General features: G+C 35.5%; 4 protein-coding genes across 4 annotated transcripts; all 4 read left to right on the top strand.

Annotated features, from left to right (window-relative positions):
- The first annotated feature begins 3,171 nt into the window (after positions 1-3,171).
- On the top strand, positions 3,172-3,926 carry LOC138893433 (transcriptional activator FHA1). The gene has a single exon (XM_070177974.1). The coding sequence runs from the start codon at positions 3,282-3,284 to the stop codon at positions 3,924-3,926; it is 645 nt and encodes a 214-aa protein (XP_070034075.1). The 5' UTR covers positions 3,172-3,281.
- A 4,183-nt stretch (positions 3,927-8,109) lies between these two features.
- On the top strand, positions 8,110-10,630 carry LOC138893434 (secreted RxLR effector protein 161-like). Its single transcript, XM_070177975.1, has 2 exons — positions 8,110-9,485; positions 10,558-10,630. Exon 1 carries the CDS (start codon positions 8,162-8,164, stop codon positions 8,687-8,689), a length of 528 nt encoding a protein of 175 aa, XP_070034076.1. The 5' UTR covers positions 8,110-8,161; the 3' UTR covers positions 8,690-9,485; positions 10,558-10,630.
- LOC104104683 (FHA domain-containing protein FHA2) lies at positions 10,277-12,458 on the top strand. The gene is made up of 3 exons (XM_070179618.1): positions 10,277-10,289; positions 10,558-10,715; positions 12,207-12,458. The coding sequence occupies exons 1-3, from the start codon at positions 10,277-10,279 to the stop codon at positions 12,456-12,458; spliced, it is 423 nt and encodes a 140-aa protein (XP_070035719.1).
- Positions 12,459-13,808: 1,350 nt separating this feature from the next.
- On the top strand, positions 13,809-16,234 carry LOC104104684 (wound-induced basic protein-like). Its single transcript, XM_009612825.4, has 2 exons — positions 13,809-14,176; positions 16,003-16,234. Exons 1-2 carry the CDS (start codon positions 14,106-14,108, stop codon positions 16,073-16,075), a joined length of 144 nt encoding a protein of 47 aa, XP_009611120.1. The 5' UTR covers positions 13,809-14,105; the 3' UTR covers positions 16,076-16,234.
- The last annotated feature ends 1,409 nt before the right edge of the window (positions 16,235-17,643 follow it).

Genomic DNA, 17,643 nt, shown 5'->3' with positions numbered 1-17,643 from the left:
AAATTCAGCTAATGAAAACATACAGAGTTCGGTTACAATGATTGGATTAGAATTAGAATAGGCCGTGGTTAAACTTGAATTTTCTTTCAATTTTAGCACAACATTTTAGTTACAGTTCCACACTCCATTTAATTCTCATTTCCTATTCAAATTCCTTACCTATAGTTTCAGTTACAAATCAATCTTCTTTCATCCCTGACCCTATCCCCCTTTTTTGCTCATCTCCTTTCAAACAAATTCTTTCTCCCAAAATTTCTTCTTTGGCCATGGTAACCAGCTTTATGTTATTAAATTGACATTTCCATCTCTCTCTCATTGTTATCAATTTCAGTTTTATAATTCCGCTTTCTTGTGTCTGAATAATTACTCGGATCACTAAAAATAAAAAAATTTAGGACGGTTCTTCAACAATCTATTTTTTCTTTGAGGTCAATAATTCTCTTTATGAAGTTAAAATTTCTATTAATGCTTTAATTTACTAATTTTGAAGATTTCATTAGCTTTGATAGTTGGCTTGATTACTTTTGGAATATATGAAATATATTTACGGAGAAATACTTTATGAGAATTTGATTATTTGTTAGTAGTTTTATTAAAGTTTGCTTTTATTTTAGAGCAAGAATACAAGATATTTCATCGGTATTTTAGTTTATTTACAGTAATTGTGCCTATCTCCATTAATAGTTTGTCATTATTGTAATTTTTTTAATGATGTTTTAGCCAGTTATTTTTTAATTTATTTACATTCATCTTTTAATTAACGTTCTAACAGAAGGCCAAGTAATTTTCTTGAAACCCTTCATGAAGATTGCGCATTTTTCTTACTCTTATTATCTTTTGGGTGTTCTAAATAAATTTTTGTTTAATTTTTGTTTGTAAATTGATTAATATCGAAAACAAAAACTTTTGGTTTCGTTTTTGACTTTTTGGTGTTGTGCCATCGTATCCACTTCTTTTTATTTCACTTAAAGTTATGTTTTGGTTAGACTTATTCGCTTAGTTAGTGAAAATTTTAGCTTACTAAAGTACCTTTATGTAGATGTTATACTATAAAAAAAGCTTAACGATATTCTAATTTCCGTGAAAACATCTAATTTAGTTATTTTAAGATTAAAGTATTAGAAATATATCATTTTATAAATTCAATTTCTGAAACTCTTAAATTAGTCTCATTATATTTTTATTCCTGACACCTTTTTATTTTCTAATCTGACAGCTTCTTCTCGAGGCTTTCAACTCTACCAAGACTAGATTTAGAACTTGAGTCCTTCACGAGGCTTTCAGCTCCAGTCCTCCATTTCTCATAGTAGTAATCCTTTTCACTCGGAAAATAATAGGGAAAGATTGATGTTCAAAATGCGGAGGTATTTTGCTTGGTTCCAATGTCACTTATGCAAAAACTAATTGACAAATATGATGTTTCTAGAAAACTTATTTTGAACTAAGAACTATTTTTCATAGTTTTTGTTAATGAGGTATATGCCATCTTTTGTAAGATTTTTAATATTCTTTGTGTTGTTTTCTAACTTTGTGAAATTTCTAGATGGTTGAGGAAATGCTATGATGCATTTGTGTGATATCTTATTAATTAATTAAGTGATTACTTCTATAACCAACATTCAAGAGATCGGCCTTTTACATGATTAATTTAGGGGAACACTTCATGATGATTTGATCGCACAATTAATTATAAAATCTCGGATCTCAATTGTTTAGGCCATTTAATTAAAATCTTGATCATATTATGTTCATGTATGAATCAAATTTAATGTATTTATTTAATTACTAATATGCATTAATAAAATTACTATTTTCTAAAGATGAGATTGTTAATAACATTTTTGAATAACATTTAAGTAGGAACGAAGGGCGAGAAGACATACATTACATATTTTTCTCTACAAAATAAGTGTTAGATTCCCTTTCCAATATGCCATTTTATTTTATTCAAATTTATTTTTCTAATTCATATTTTTTGTATGTATTTTTTCCCTTTACATTTGTTTTGTTTATCTTATTTGCATGTTTGTCTAAGATGAAACCTTTTTTAAAAAATAGTTTGTGCTATAAATTGTTTATCTATTTTATATCAACTAAATTTACAAAATGATGTATTTTACCGCGCGAAGCGCGGATCAATTAACTAGTGCGTAGTACCAGTCACCACAGGTCCAAAATACTATAAATGCTAAAGAATTATAAAGGAGTAGATAAATAAATTAATACCATGAGAGCAAATGAAATATTACATGGTTTCATATACAAAAACAAAGGGTGAAAAATAGCTTATAATTAAAAGATCCAAAGAAAAACAAAACTGAGAGTAATAGATGTAGATTTTTCCTTTTTTGAAAATTCGACTGTCATCTATCCACTCTAAAACTCGCTTAATTCGGGTTCGTATTGAAAATTCTTACTTTAGAGGTAAAGAAGTCCCTACTACATATAATTCTATTCTCAAGACCATACCTGAAATCACCAATTAATAATGAAATGATCAAAGTAGCATGAATATACATGCATTTAACATTTTGGGAACATAAGTTTTTTTTTTTTGAGTACACCTTCCTTCGTAGCATTTGGACTAAAAATATTTTTGAAGTAAAATTCAAACACAATAACGGGTTACTCAAGTGTTAAGTCAAGTGACAAGAGGGGATTGCTTTGACGGTAAGCACCCTATCTGCAAGCTTAGAGTCGTGGGTTCGAGTCACCAATGCAACAATAGCTCCAACAAAAGGGGGGGTCAGAGGGGATAAAAGAGAGGGGACTCAGAAAAAAAAAAAGTCCTAGAACGGGTAAGGGCAGGGGCGGACGCAGCCTTTCGGTTACAAGTTTATCTGAACCCATTATTTTTTTGACACGGAGTATATGTATATAAAAACATACTAAAATTTCAACAAAAATTAGATTTGAACCCATAATTTTAACAGTATAATTAATTATGCAAAGTTGAGTTCACTAAATTTTAATCTTGGATCTGCCTCAAAGGTGGGGTAAAAAGAACCTTAGAATAATATAATTAGTTGATTTAAAATATAAAATTTTCTTTTAAAAAAAAAACATATAGTTCAAACACAAAATTAAACTACTTTCCAACAAATAATTTTTCTTAGTATTTTTTGTCCACAAAACCAATTATTTTTGCTTTCAGGTTGTTTTTGGTTTGTATAAAAAAGAAATCCGCAATAACAAAATCCTTACTAATAGCCAAAACACCTTTTACCGCCACCTTGACAGTCACTTTCTTAATCTCGCCGGAGAAAGGAAACTCCGATAATATGGGAAGCAGCAGCGGTAGCGACGTAGAAGCAGGATTCGCGAAGCTACAAGGAGAAGATTTCGAGTATTACATGCAAACGTACTCCATAATCCTCGGCCGGAACTCCAAAAAATCAACGGTCGACGTCGACTTATCATCTCTCGGCGGCGGGATGAACATCTCCCGTCACCACGCTCGCATTTTTTACGACTTCCAACGACGCCGTTTTAACCTCGAAGTATTAGGCAAAAACGGGTGCTTTGTCGAAGGTGTGCTTCACTTGCCCGGTAACCCGCCGATCAAATTAGATTCACAAGACTTACTTCAGATCGGAGATAAAGAGTTTTATTTCCTCCTTCCCGTTCGTAGTATCCTTGGTGGCGGGCCGCTTATTGGGCCTAAACAACACGTGAATTTGAATTCGAATTATCCAGTGGCGGCCCATTATGGTGGGGTAGGGAAAAAGGGGGGATTGTTTAGAGGGAGGGAGAGGGAGTATTATGATGAGGAGGAATATGACGACGACGATGATGATGATGATGATGATGGTACTGGAGGCAAGAAGATGAGGAGGGGTGATGGAGCTGAGGGTGGTGGTGGTTATGGGTATGGTTCTTGTGGTTCCAGTGGAAAAGCTTCAATTTCCGGGCAATTAGGTCAGTAAGTTTTATCTGTTTTATGGTATAGCAAGACCTCTCTATAAAGGCATTTCACTATAACAAACATAAATTTGTTTTATGGTATAGCAAGACCTCTCTATAAAGGCATTTCACTATAACAGACATAGATTTGTTTTATGGTATTTAATCTTGGTTAATCATGATTTTCTTCCTAGCGCATGTTAGAGGGCATTAGTTCTTTTTCTGTTTAAAATTGCACTTGTACAACGGTACTTTGCATTTGGATTCCTGTATTTTAATTCAGCTCCATTAAATTGAATTCTATGTTAACTTCTGTTTGCGGGATGATAATTGAGAATTTTGAAGGATCTATTATGCTCGTGAATTGGTAAACAGTAAAAAAGTCATCTTTTTGTTAGTGTATTGAGATTTTGGTATTTGATTGAGCTATATTGATTTGAACTCTATGTTAACTTCTGTTTGTGGGTATGATAATTGAGGATTATGAAGGTTCTATTGTGCTCGTGAAGTACTAAGTTGTAAATGTTGAATTTAACAAGATTAATGCGAACTAGTGTGAACATTTGAAGCCTCCTTTTAGGAAGAAATTGGTAGATGCATTTTTCATGCATTTACATTACATGTTCACACTTAATATGATGTCATGCATGACATTATTAAGGTCATTTCCCTTCTATAAATAGCAAGGGTTTTGTTCATTTGTAAACATCTCTCACTTGCCTTCTTATCTCCTAAGGCATTTGAATCTTCTTTCTCTCTTATAGTATTTCACTTGTATTTTTGGAGTGAAATAAATTTGAGTTGATTGTGTCCGAGGACTAGGCAAAAATCAAATTTTGCTGAACCTCGTTAATTTCTGGTGTTCATTTTATTATTGTCTCATTTACTATTTATTAGCTACCTTTAAATATAGTAGTTGTGATTTAATCACTCTCTATATATTCGGCTTCCACAACAATTGGTATCAGAGCCAAGGTTCTATCTTAGTATGCTCTGTGGTTGCAACATAGTCTGAACTTCCACATCAGAAAAGAATTACTTTGGTGTTCTGTACTGTCAGCAAATAAATAGTATCTGTAGCAAAAATGGGAGATAATAAAAATGAAGAGTCCACATCGGGTGTCAGTAATACGTCGTTGGCATCTTCGCCTATGACAAGAATTATGTCAAATGCGAAATTTGTAGTTGAAATTTTTGACGGGTCAAGACATTTTGGGATGTGGCAAGCTGAGGTTCTTGATATCCTTTTTCAACAAGGACTAGATATTGCCATAGAAGAAAATAAACCAGACAATATCGGAGAAAGAGATTGGAAGATTATCAACCGCGTTGCTTGTGGTACCATTCGATCTTACCTCGCAAGAGAACAGAAGTATCCATACACAAAAGAAACTTCTGCAAGTAAATTGTGGAATGCGTTGGAGGATAAATTCTTGAAGAAAAACAGTCAAAATAAACTTTACATGAAAAAACGACTGTTACGCTTCGCATATGTTCCTGGTACTACAATGAATGATCATATCACCAGCTTTAATAAGTTGGCGATAGATTTGCAAAATATGGACGTGACTTTTAGTGACAGAGATATGGCCTTAAGTGTCTCTCAAGGAAGTTTGTTCTGCCTTGTACAACTATGAACAAAGAAAGAGAGAAAAACAAAAGAGTGGAGAAGGAGAAGCACTGGTCGTGAGAGGTCGTTCTCAAAATCATATGAGAACGAAGAAAAGAAGATCCAAGTCAAGATCCAGACCCATCAAAGATGAATGTGCCTTTTGCCGAGAAAAGGGGCACCGGAAGAAAGACTGTTCAAAGTTGAAAAACAAGGCCAAACCTAACAATGGGAAGGCTGTCATGGATTCAAATGTAGCTGATTGTGACGACTCTGATTTCTCACTAGTTACAACTGAGCCATTCAAACCATCTGACATATGGCTGATGGATTCAGCTTGTAGCTATCATATGTGTCCCAACAAGGACTGGTTCATTGATTTTCAAGAAGGGGAATGTGGAGTTATTCACACCGCGAATAACAATTCACTTACCGCATATGGTATTGGTTCAATCCGATTAAGGAACCATGATGAATTGATCAAAACATTAACAGATGTTCGATACGTACCGGAATTGAAGAAAAATCTCATTTCTGTAGGAGCCCTAAAGTCAAAGGGGCTCAAAGTCATTGCAGAAAATTGGATAATGAGAATATGCTCCGGTGCACTAGTGATAATGAAGGGAATTCGGCGAAATAATAACATGTACCACTATCACGGTAGTACACTTATTGGGACAGTAACAGTGATATCCAGTGATGACAAGGAGGCAGAAGCAACCAAGTTATGACACATGCGCTTGGGACATGCTGGAGGAAAATCCTTGAAGATTTTATCATATCAAGGATTGTTAAAAGGAGTAAAAACTTGCAATTTGGAGTTTTGTGAGCATTGTGTCAAGGGAAAACATACAAGGGTTAAATTTGGAACAGCTATCCATAATACTAAAGGTATTTTGAATTATGTTCACTCTGATGTTTGTGGTGCTTCCAAAACACCTTCATTAGGTGGGAAACACTATTTTGTAACCTTTATTGATGACTTTTCCCGAAGAGTGTGGGTGTATACTATGAAAACCAAAGATGAGGTACTGAGAATTTTTCTCAAATGGAAGGCGATGATAGAGACTCAAACAAGCAGAAAGATAAAGTGTCTCCGTACATATAACGGTGGAGAATACAAAAATGATCTTTACAATAAAATTTGTGAAGATGATGGCATTTTGAGACATTTCACTGTCAGAAATACACCACAACAGAATGGAGTGGCAGAACGCATAAACCGGACTTTGCTGGAGAAGGTTCAGTGTATGTTGTCCAATGCTGGCTTGGGCAAAGAATTTTGGGCTGAGGCAATAACATATGCATGCCACCTCATTAATCGTCTACCATTTGCCGCTATTGGTGGCAAGACATCATTTGAAAAATGGTATGGAAAACCTGCTGAAGATTATAATTTTTTACATGTGTTTGGCTCAATTGCATACTATCATGTGAAAGAGTCAAAATTGGATCCGAGAGCAAAGAAAACTATATTTATGGGGATTACTTATGGAGTCAAAGGATACCGATTATGGTGCCTAGAGACAGGAAAAATTATATTCAGCAGAGATGTTACCTTTGATGAATCTTCCATAACAGATAAGGTGATAGTTGAAGATGTCAAACAAACTGATGGTGCTTCAAAGCAGGTGGAGTTTGAGGGAAAATTAATTTTCCCAACACAGGGAGAAAACGAGGAAACGATAGAAGATTTTCCCCTGGAAGAAGAGTCAGTGGAAGGGGAGATTCCAACTCAAGAACCCCAACAACAACTTGCATCAATAGCCACCAACAAGTCAAAAAGAACAATAAAGAAACTGTTCGTCTCATAGAGACGGTGGCTTGTGCAGCCTCAATTGTAGCTGATGGTGTTCCTACCACTTATAAAGACGCAGTCTAAAGTTCAGAAGAAGATAAGTGCAGGATTTCCATGAATGAAGAAATACAGTCCCTTCATCAGAATTGCACATGGAAATTGGCCAATCTCCCGAAGGGCAAGAAAGCAATTGGGTGCAAATGAGTATTTGCAAAGAAAGAAGGATTTCCTAACCAAGAAGATGTTCACTACAAAGCAAGATTGGTGGTCAAAGGGTACGCTCAAAAGGAGGGAATTGATTACAATGAGGTGTTTTCTCCAGTCGTGAAATACTCCTCCATTAGAGTTTTATTGGCTCTGGTAGCACAGTTGAATTTGGAACTAGTTCAGTTAGATGTAAAAACTGTATTTTTACATGGAGACTTGGAAGAGGAAATCTATATGACTCAGCCAGAAAGATTCAAAGTTGCCGAAAAGGAAAATATGGTGTGCAAGCTTGAAAAATTGTTGTACGGATTGAAACAATCTTCTAGACAATGGTACAAACGATTTGACAAGTTTATGTTGCGGCAGAAGTACAGAAGAAGCAAATACGATCATTGTGTGTATTTGCACAAGCTTGAAGATGGATCCTTCATATATCGTCTCCTATACGTTGATGATATGTTGATAGCTTCCAAAAGTCTAGAGGAAATTGAGAAGTTAAAGATTCAACTAAGAAAGGAGTTTGAGATGATGGATTTGGGTGAGGCGAAGAAAATTCCTGGCATGGAGATAAAAGAGATAGACATTTAAAGAAACTCTATCTATCTCAGAAAGAATACTTGAAAAAAGTAATAGATCGATTTGGCATGAATGAAAACACGAAGTCGGTTAGCACTCCTCTTGCTCCTCACTTTAAGCTTAGTGCTGCTATGTCGCCGAATAATGAAGCTGAACGAGAGTATATGTCAAGAGTGCCATATGCGAATGCCGTTGGTAGCTTGATGTATGCAATGGTTTGCACAAGACCTGATATTTCACATGCTATCGGAGTTGTAAGCAGGTATATGCATGATCCAGGAAAGGAGCATTGGCAAGCTGTGAAATGGATTCTACGGTATATTTGTAATACTGTAGATGTTGGATTGATTTTTGAGCAGGAAGATAGTCAGTATCTGGTTGGATATTGTGACTCAGATTATGCGGGTGATTTGGACAAGCGTAGATCAACTACTGGTTATGTTTTCACTTTTGCAAATGCACCAGTTAGTTGGAAGTCTACTTTGCAGTCAACGGTTGCTTTGTCTACTACTGAGGCAGAGTACATGGCAATTACGGAGGCTGTAAAGGAGGCAATTTGGCTTCAAGGGTTGCTTAGAGAGCTTGGTATTAGTTAAGAAAGCATCACACTATTTTGTGATAGTCAGAGTGCTATCCAATTAGCAAAGAACCAAGTTTATCATGCAAGGACGAAACACATTGATGTTCGATATCACTTTGTACGAGATATTATAGAAGAAGGTGGAGTCATGGTGCAGAAAATTAGGACTACAAACAACCCTGCCGATATGCTAACAAAAGTAGTGACTGCGATCAAGTTTCAACATTGTTGAACTTTGAAGATTGAAGTTGAAGACACAATCAAAATTTATCAGTAAGAGAAAATTGCAAAAGTGGAATCTTGCCAAGGTGGAGATTTGTTGAATTTGACAAGATTAATGTGAACTAGTGTGAACATTTGAAGCCTCCTTTTAGGAAGAAATTGGTAGATGCATTTTTCATGCATTTACATTGCATGTTCACACTTAATATGATGTCATGCATGACATTATTAAGGTCATTTCCCTTCTATAAATAGCAAGGGTTTTGTTCATTTGTAAACATCTCTCACTTGCCTTCTTATCTCCTAAGGCATTTGAATCTTCTTTCTCTCTTGTAGTATTTCACTTGTATTTTTGGAGTGAAATAAATTTGAGTTGATTGTGTCCGAGGACTAGGCAAAAATCAAATTTTGCCGAACCTCGTTAATTTCTGGTGTTCATTTTATTATTGTCTCATTTACTATTTATTAGCTACCTTTAAATATAGTAGTTGTGATTTATTCACTCTCTATATATTCGGCTTCCGCAACAGCAAAAAGGTCATCCTTTGTTTAGTGTAAGGAGTTATTGACATTTCCATTGTGGAATACAGGTGTTTCCCTAAACAACTTTGTGCATAAAGGTGCTTTTGCTCTGTTGAATTACTTTTTTGTCAATGACTGCAAGTGTAGAAGATTTTGATTTATTTTCCTTTTACACCATTCTGACCAGAGTTCGTTCCTTAAACAGCAATGGTTTAATTCCATGGCTTTAGCTCCTGCGGATAGATGCTTAAAGTATGTACGGATTAAGATTCTGTTGTGGACTCTTTTTACAGCACCTCGAGAAGCATAAAAAGATTCAGCTTATGCTTTCGACAGGTTTTCTGCTTGAATTAGTATTCAAAAACTGCTGCCCTGTGAAATCTACAAGTTATTTATTCGACCTTTCCATAAATTCGTTCATGAAATTACTTAAGCATAAAAGTGGTTTGCTAATATGGAAGCACCTCAATAGCCTCTACGGCCTACACGCATGGATTTTTTGATGCATAATCCACCTGGAATTTGCAAATCCACTGTCTCTTATAATCTTCAAGCCTCAGGGATAGAAACTTCATTGTGGATCATGTAACAGTAATTCATTTTTTTCTTTTGCTTTCTATTTCCAATACCCCCTCTGGTGATTGGTTTTCGTTTAGTGTTATTGTCTTGGACTCATTGGCTGTTTTGATTGTCCTAGACATATAATTTGTCTTGCATCATTGGCTGTTTTAACTTGGGACTGAGGCATAGTCGTTTGATTGACAGTTATTCGCCATTCTGAGGTGTTTAAAGCATTGCTTGAACCCTACATATGCAATGTGAATGATATCTGCTGCAGATTAGTAAATTATTCTTAAACATGGCTCTGACTTGTATGTTCTAATGATGTCAGTAGGAAAAACAACAGAAGTCTTAAAAAACTTTTTGTGATATTTAAGAATCATTATACATATATTTAGGACGTGATATGAATACAAGATTTCATTTTTCTCCCCTTGTATCCTATACATTTGGATTCCAGTGCCGCATTAGTCTTGCTTATATGATTTACAAACTTTAATTGACAAGCATATATACTCAAAATCTGTTGGAACTTGATATCTGAAGTGTGGAAATTATTTGGCTGAAAACATGCTGCAGATAAGAAGACAGATGGAAGATTACGTGTTGACAGAGATGCTGACAATCAGCAGCTCATGCAGTTAGAAGAAAAGGATGTTGTGTCATCTGTAGCTAATGTGCTTTCTGATCTCTGTGGTCCAGGAGAATGGATGCCAATGGAGAAGCTTCATGCTGAGGTAACTTTTGAAGCTATTTATCATATTATACAGAGCCCAAAATTTTATTTGTCAAACAAATAGTAAATTGTTTGTTTACTTAACAAGCGAAAGAGGGAAAAGCTTTTGCCAATTTATTTCTCCCCTCATTCTTTTCGCCCTGAATTCTCAGAACGTGAAGTTAAATTTAGGTCAATCAAGTCATGTCAAAGCAGGAGTGGCCGCTTTCGTCCTTTGTGAGCGTCTTTTGCCCCTACTTACAATTTCTGCGCGTAGAGTGGAACTTTCATTTTACATTCTCTGTTGTTTTTGCCAAATGCTGGAATAGCAGTATGAGTGTTTATCTTCCTTGTCTTGATATTTTGGGCATATAGAGTACTGGTTTAAGTGTGTTAGGTGTTTTGTCTTGCCATGAAGTTATCTCAGGGTTGTAAATTTTTACAGTACTCCTTAATGTTCATCTAATAGTGGTGGATATTTATCAGATACACTCAAACTTTTGGCTCAATCTTTTGTGACTTGACAAGGCTTAACTCTGTCATTTAATGATATTTCCTAACACCAACGCCTTTTAGTGGTGAAATATTTTAAAAGAGAGCTTCTCCTGCTTGGTAAGGCTATGAAATTGTCCAGCTTCAAATTTGATGGAAATAAGCTGGACGCTTTCCTACTTCTCTCATATCTAGTCCTTTCCCTTTCGCCCCGCTCCATATTTTCCCTTCTTTTTTTGGTTTTGGAAGGGTGGGCCGGTTTTGTGTGTTTGCTCAGAGGACGAGGAAGGGTACATATGCCCTGGTTGACTTTTTCTCATCATCCTCTTGATATTCAAGTGGCTTCTTCTTTTATTATCTTTTCTATTAATTTGCTATTTCTTTCATTATCTTTTCTGTTTTCTCTCTGCTGCTCCCTGATCACCTCTCTCCTAAATATCACTGGCCTTAACAGTAAGAATTAATCTGACATTAATTTATCCAATAGAAAATAGAGATTCATATATTACACTATTTTAGAGATTTGACATCTTTTAGGTACCCTTAGGTAAGGTTTCAGTTTTCTTTAATTAGTTCTTCAGAATACCTATAGAACAGATCTTATACACACAGCTCTTGTGTCAAGTAAACTGCTGATTCTGAACCCTTTTTTTTGTTTTTGTTTTGGGCGAGGTTTTATGTCGCGCGCACACTGCAGGCCAGTTTAAACAAGAGATCTTTTTCAGCTATCAATTGGAAAAAAGAAATTTGTGGTTATATGCTTTCCTTCTTGTTTTATGCTAGTTCTTTATCTAATATTGAAGAAATTTGTAGTTCTTCATGTGAAGTGGTGGTTCTCAAGCGCAAATCTAATATTGACAGTCCTGTCTCATCTAAAATGGATTGGATCCAAAACGATACCGATTTATCTTAACTTTAGTATATGAGATACCATTACTGCTTAGTTTCTCATTGTAGTAGTTGGATAATTCCTTCCCCGTTTCTGAGTCATAGGTAGTAGAATTTATCTGTGTTTTGTTAGAGAATTGGACTTTTTGCTGATAGCCAGCTTCTGTATGTACAGTTGGTTGAACACTATGGCAATACGTGGCACCATAGTCGTGTGAGGAGATATCTGACATCAGAGGACTATCCCAGCCCAGAAGCCAAAACAAAGCCATGGTATGGATTGTTGATGCTGTTAAGGAAATATCCGGAGCATTTTGTCATCAATACGCGGTCTAAGGGACGGGTAACTTTGGAGTTTGTTTCTCTTGTCTCACTGCTTTCTTGAGAACAAGTAACAATTTTTAGCCGTTTAGTTGTAATTGAGCTTCAAGTCTATAGTTTGAAACTTGTGGCTTGAAACATTTTCCATTTAGCATCTTTTGTCTGGATTTGAACTCTGGTCTTCCATTGTCCATTCCAGCTTTTAGTCACACGCTCGAGTGCTCAAACGGTAATGATATGTACTTCCTTTAGGTCTCAAATATCTACCTTTTCCAGCCCATTTTGTGGTTGTGTTAACTTGAAAAATCAACAATGTCTACTTTACAAGATGAAATTATCTTCAAAATATCTCAATAACTTTTTCACTTTCTATGCTTATTCAAAACTCGCAATTGTTACTGTGTTTCTTTTCATTTTTCATTGAGCCGAGGGTCTTCGGAGATAGTCTCTCTACCTCCACGAGGTAGGGGTAAGGTTTGCATACACAATACCGTCCCTAGACACAATTTGTGAGATTTCACTCGGTATGTTGTTGTTGTATGCTTATTCAAAACAATACCGAACAATTGAAGGATATATTTATTACTAATAAGTATTAGTTTGAGCTATATTTGCGTGGACTTGTACAAGTTCCTTGTTTTCAATGCAAGTCGTTGTAAAATAGTACATATTTTATTACTACTTTTTATTGTTGTTTCAGTATGCAAATGTAGAAACATTGTCATTAAGAATTCAACAGTAATTGTTGTCTTGTTTCACTCTGCAAATAATGGAATATTAAAAAGGCCAGTATTGGCTATAATTAATTTTGATTCGGAAAATCGCGTCAATTCACATTTCACACAACTCCAGTTTCTTGCTATTCAATATGGTGTTTAAGTAATGCAAAAAATAACATTATCTGAGAACAAAAAAAAGTTAAAGAATTTGCCACTTGTACTCTGGTAGCACATTGTACAAACAAGTTAAGGAGGGTACAATAGGGGTTAAGAGCAGGAATTCTGCCATATCAGAAGCAGTAATCCATAGTGTTAAGTGTAATGTTTATTACAGCGAAACGATGTAATGGGATGATTGGAATTACTTAACACTTAACTAGAGATATGGAGTTCGAGCTTAAAGAATAGAGAATCTTTTGATGGAAAATAGTTTTCTCCAGATATATCGGAACAATGATCTTCAAATTACAAATATTAGCCAAAATATAATATTTATTGGAAGTAGATGGGTACAAAGTTTTGAGCAATAGACCTGGCATGTGGTAACTACAAGCAAAAAAAATAATTCTATATTATACTAGTTATATTAGTGACAACTAAGAAGAAATTAACAAATAAATAGGAAAAATGACACTATATAGCCACTCTCAAAATAATAGTAAAAAAAAAATATTTTTTGTATATATATACATTTTGTATGTTATTCAAAAATTATATAAATTTTATACACTTTTTCGGCTAACAAATGTAAGTTTCTGATGCAGGCTAAAAGTGAAAAACCCCCCAAATAAATATCGGGGTGTTGTTGAGTATTCTCAGTTAACTTGGCCCATATGGTCTCAACTGTCGGCCCATTACCCCACTCAATATAAAGCTTTGAACAAAAACCCAAATGGTCGATTTTCTCTCGAAAAGGTTTTAGAAAAGCTGAGCTTGAGCAAACAGGAGATTAGGGTTTTGTATACTCCATCATTTGCCTCTGACCTACGACGATGATTTACGACGTGAATTCTCCGCTTTTCCGTTCCTTTCTCAGCCAGAAAGGAGGCGCCTCCGACAAAAGGTACATTTTAATTTTCTCGTTAACCTTAAATTCATCGCCGCGCAATGTTTTATGCCTTTTGTTTGCGTTTGTCTAAAATGGAAGACTGCTAGCACAAATGATTTCATGCCAGTTCCTTCTGTTTGTTTTTTCTTCGGTGTGCTATGTGCAAACTTTGCATAAATTTTATACTCCATATAAATATCTCAATTAGCTCAGCTCTGTTGTATGGCAGTGATGAGTTGTTTTAAGTGTTTAACCAGTAGAAAATGTGCTAGCTAGGCAATTTTGTGAATGTTTTCGTATTCACAACAATAGGATGCAGTGAACATTATTTTCGTATTCACAAATATTCAGTGGAGAAACATGTTTGATAATGGCTTATTTTACGGCCTACCTCAGTAGGTGTTTATGTTCTTAAGCAGCTGAAGCAATCTCAGCCGAAATGATGAGAGATGTTCCTATAAAATTTCATGTACCTGATGTCGTAGAATCTCATGATGTCTAGTACGATACATCTATCTCAGTTAGCTCTGATCTATTGTATGGCAGTGATGAGTTATTAAGTGTTTGGCCAGTAGAAAGTATGTTTGACAGGAAATTGTGTGAATGTTTTTTCATATTCACAACTATACGATACCCTGAATATTATTTTCATGCTTTGTCAATGTACTTCCTTGAAACTGCTAAGTGTTTGTAAGACTGAAATTTTGATTCAGCCTCAGAAATAAAGCGATGAGAAAACATGTTTGATTATGGCTTATTCGCGGCCTATTCAGTAGGTATTTAATGTTCTTAAGAAGCTGTCAATCAAGATGATGAGAGATTTTCTTACTAAATGTCATTTATTTGAACACAAAGCATCTCATGATTGGTTTTAACATGATTTTGGATCTAATGTTGATCTGTAAATATTATTGTTAGGCGAGCTGCTGCTTGTGGCAAGTCAGTTCCTCAATTATTAAGACATCAGATAGTGTCTAAGATGGCATATAGTGCTTCTCATGGGTTTAAGTGCAGTGAAAGAATATAGAAGCTTTCGTAAATGGTCTTTTCTTGTCTTTAGGGATATAAAGAATGGTCTTTTCTTTTCTGAATGTTCTCGTTACTCAAGCTGCTGCTTGTGGCAAGTCAGCTCTTCAATCATTAAAACATTCAGATGAAGTGTCTCAGATGGTTTATAGTGCTTGTTAATGGGCTTTACGTGCAACAAAAGAATTATTGAGAAATTTCCTTAATGGTTTTTTCCTTTCCTAATGTTCTTGTTAGTCAAGCTGCTTCTTGTGGAGCTCTTCAATTATCAAAACCATTAGAGAATCTCGAAGATTGCTTGTTGAGCTCGTTAATGAGTTTTAAGTGCAACAAGAGAATTGTTGAGGCCTTTCATAAGTGGCTCTTTGTTTGGTGCTCCATCTCCTATCTTTATCTAATGTAGTTTTCATGTCAACTTGGTGTGGTTCTGTCCCTCACCCCAAACAGGGGGAGATCCCTTCTTTGGCACGTTGTCATAGTCAAGGCCATTTCACTTGGTTGCAATTTTGCATTATATATATATATATATATATATATATATATATATATATATATATATATATATATATATATTTTTTTTTTTTTTTTTTTACCCCTTGTAAACTTCCGTCATATTATAGGGTTAAAGTTTGATGATATCAGGTTATAAAACCTTCATCTTTTAGGCTCTTCTTGTTATTTCCTTATGTCTTTTCGTCATGTTCACTCTGGTCTCTCCGTGGTGGATACTCTGATGTGTCTGCACATTTTCATGCTAACTGCATGTTGATCGTGATATAACCGCAGCGCCTCTAATACTTTGTCTAATTGTCCAGGAAAACTGAAGAGCAGAGGCCCAAGGAACAGAGGCCAAAAGCAAGTGATAACAAGCCTGTTATGAATGAGTGAGAGCTGCCAGATGTGAACTTATTTTAGATAATTTGAAATGTTGTTAAGCAACTCTTTTAAAGATGTTGAGCACGCAATTGTCATTTGAATAGATCTCTCTCTTTAAGTTTTTTTGATCATTTACTTCTATTGGTCTTAATCTATACAAGCTTTTAAATATGCTGCCTTTGCGTTTTCTTTACTTTTTTTTTCAAGGGTTTCCTCTTCCTCTCAATTTCTCCGTGGCATCGTCATCATCAGCAACAGCTGAGCAGTATATTCTGATCTTGAAATCATCCGACAGTGATGAATTTGAGATGAAAGAATCTATCGCCGTTCAATCTGTAACCATCAAAAACATGGTGGAAGATGGTTACAGCATAATCCCACTCCTAAATGTCAATACCCGAATCCTAACCAAAATTATCGAGTACATGAAGAAGCACGCTGATGACAAGATGAATCTGAACAAAGATATCGAAATATTTCAGAAGATGGATCTGAGTGAAAAAGATATAAAAAACTCAGTAGACATCTGTCACGACCTAGAATTCTCACCGTCGAGACTGTGATGACGTCTAACATTTCATTTGCTAGCCAAGCCAACGATAGAGATTATTAAGCCAAATTCTTATACATTTCAATAATTAACAGTAAATAAGCTATAACAAGGTAAAAAGAAAAGCGCGAAAATCCATAACAACTTTAATGCTTATACACAACTACTCAGAAACTGGTGTCACAATCCACGAACTACTAAGATTTAGTTACAAGTAAGGTGTCCGAAGGAAATACAATTGATTTCGATACAAATGAAACAATAAAGGAAATGCATAGAAGGGGACGTCAGGGCCTGCGGATGCCAACATGATTACCTTGGGTCTCAAAACAGATCAATCCAGCAACTAAACTCAGGGTCAACTCGGTCCGGTACCAAAATCTGCACAGAAAGTGCAGAGTGCAGTATCAGTACAACCGACCCCATGTACTGGTAAGTGTCGAGTCTAACCTCGACGAAGTAGTGACGAGGCTAGGACAAGACACTTACAGATAAACATGTGCAATATATACAATAAAAACTATTAAAGAAGCAAGGCAAGAAATAGTGGGAAGGGGACATGGTGAGGGGATTACATGGCAAGGAATCACAACAAGAATGAGGATATGATCAATCGATATATCTTTAACAAAAAGAAACAAGTAAACACAGTAAAGGAAAGTGCACGACATCACCATTCGTGCTTTTACTCTCAACCTCACCATAAGAAACAATAGAAACGGCACGGCATCACCCTTCGTGCATTAACTCTCTCTCATAACATGGCACGACATCACCCTTCGTGCATTATCACTCACTCACGAAACGTTGCACGACATCACCCTTCGTGTTTTAACACTCTCCCTCACCAAGATAATGAACAATAACAACATGGAGATAGAAATATCAAGAACCAGTCTTACTTTAACATTCAATTCCACGTTACTAACCTCAACTTTGAGTCAATACCCAATCAATACCAATTTCCGTGAAACATAATAAGAGTTGTTCTATATAACGAATAGCTAGTCTAATCATGAACAATATGATC

This window comes from Nicotiana tomentosiformis, chromosome 6 (genome assembly GCF_000390325.3).
Source record: "Nicotiana tomentosiformis chromosome 6, ASM39032v3, whole genome shotgun sequence".
Taxonomy (NCBI): Eukaryota; Viridiplantae; Streptophyta; class Magnoliopsida; order Solanales; family Solanaceae; genus Nicotiana; species Nicotiana tomentosiformis.
The sequence above is the reverse complement of the archived record's forward strand: the minus strand, read 5'-3'. Positions and strand labels throughout refer to the sequence as shown.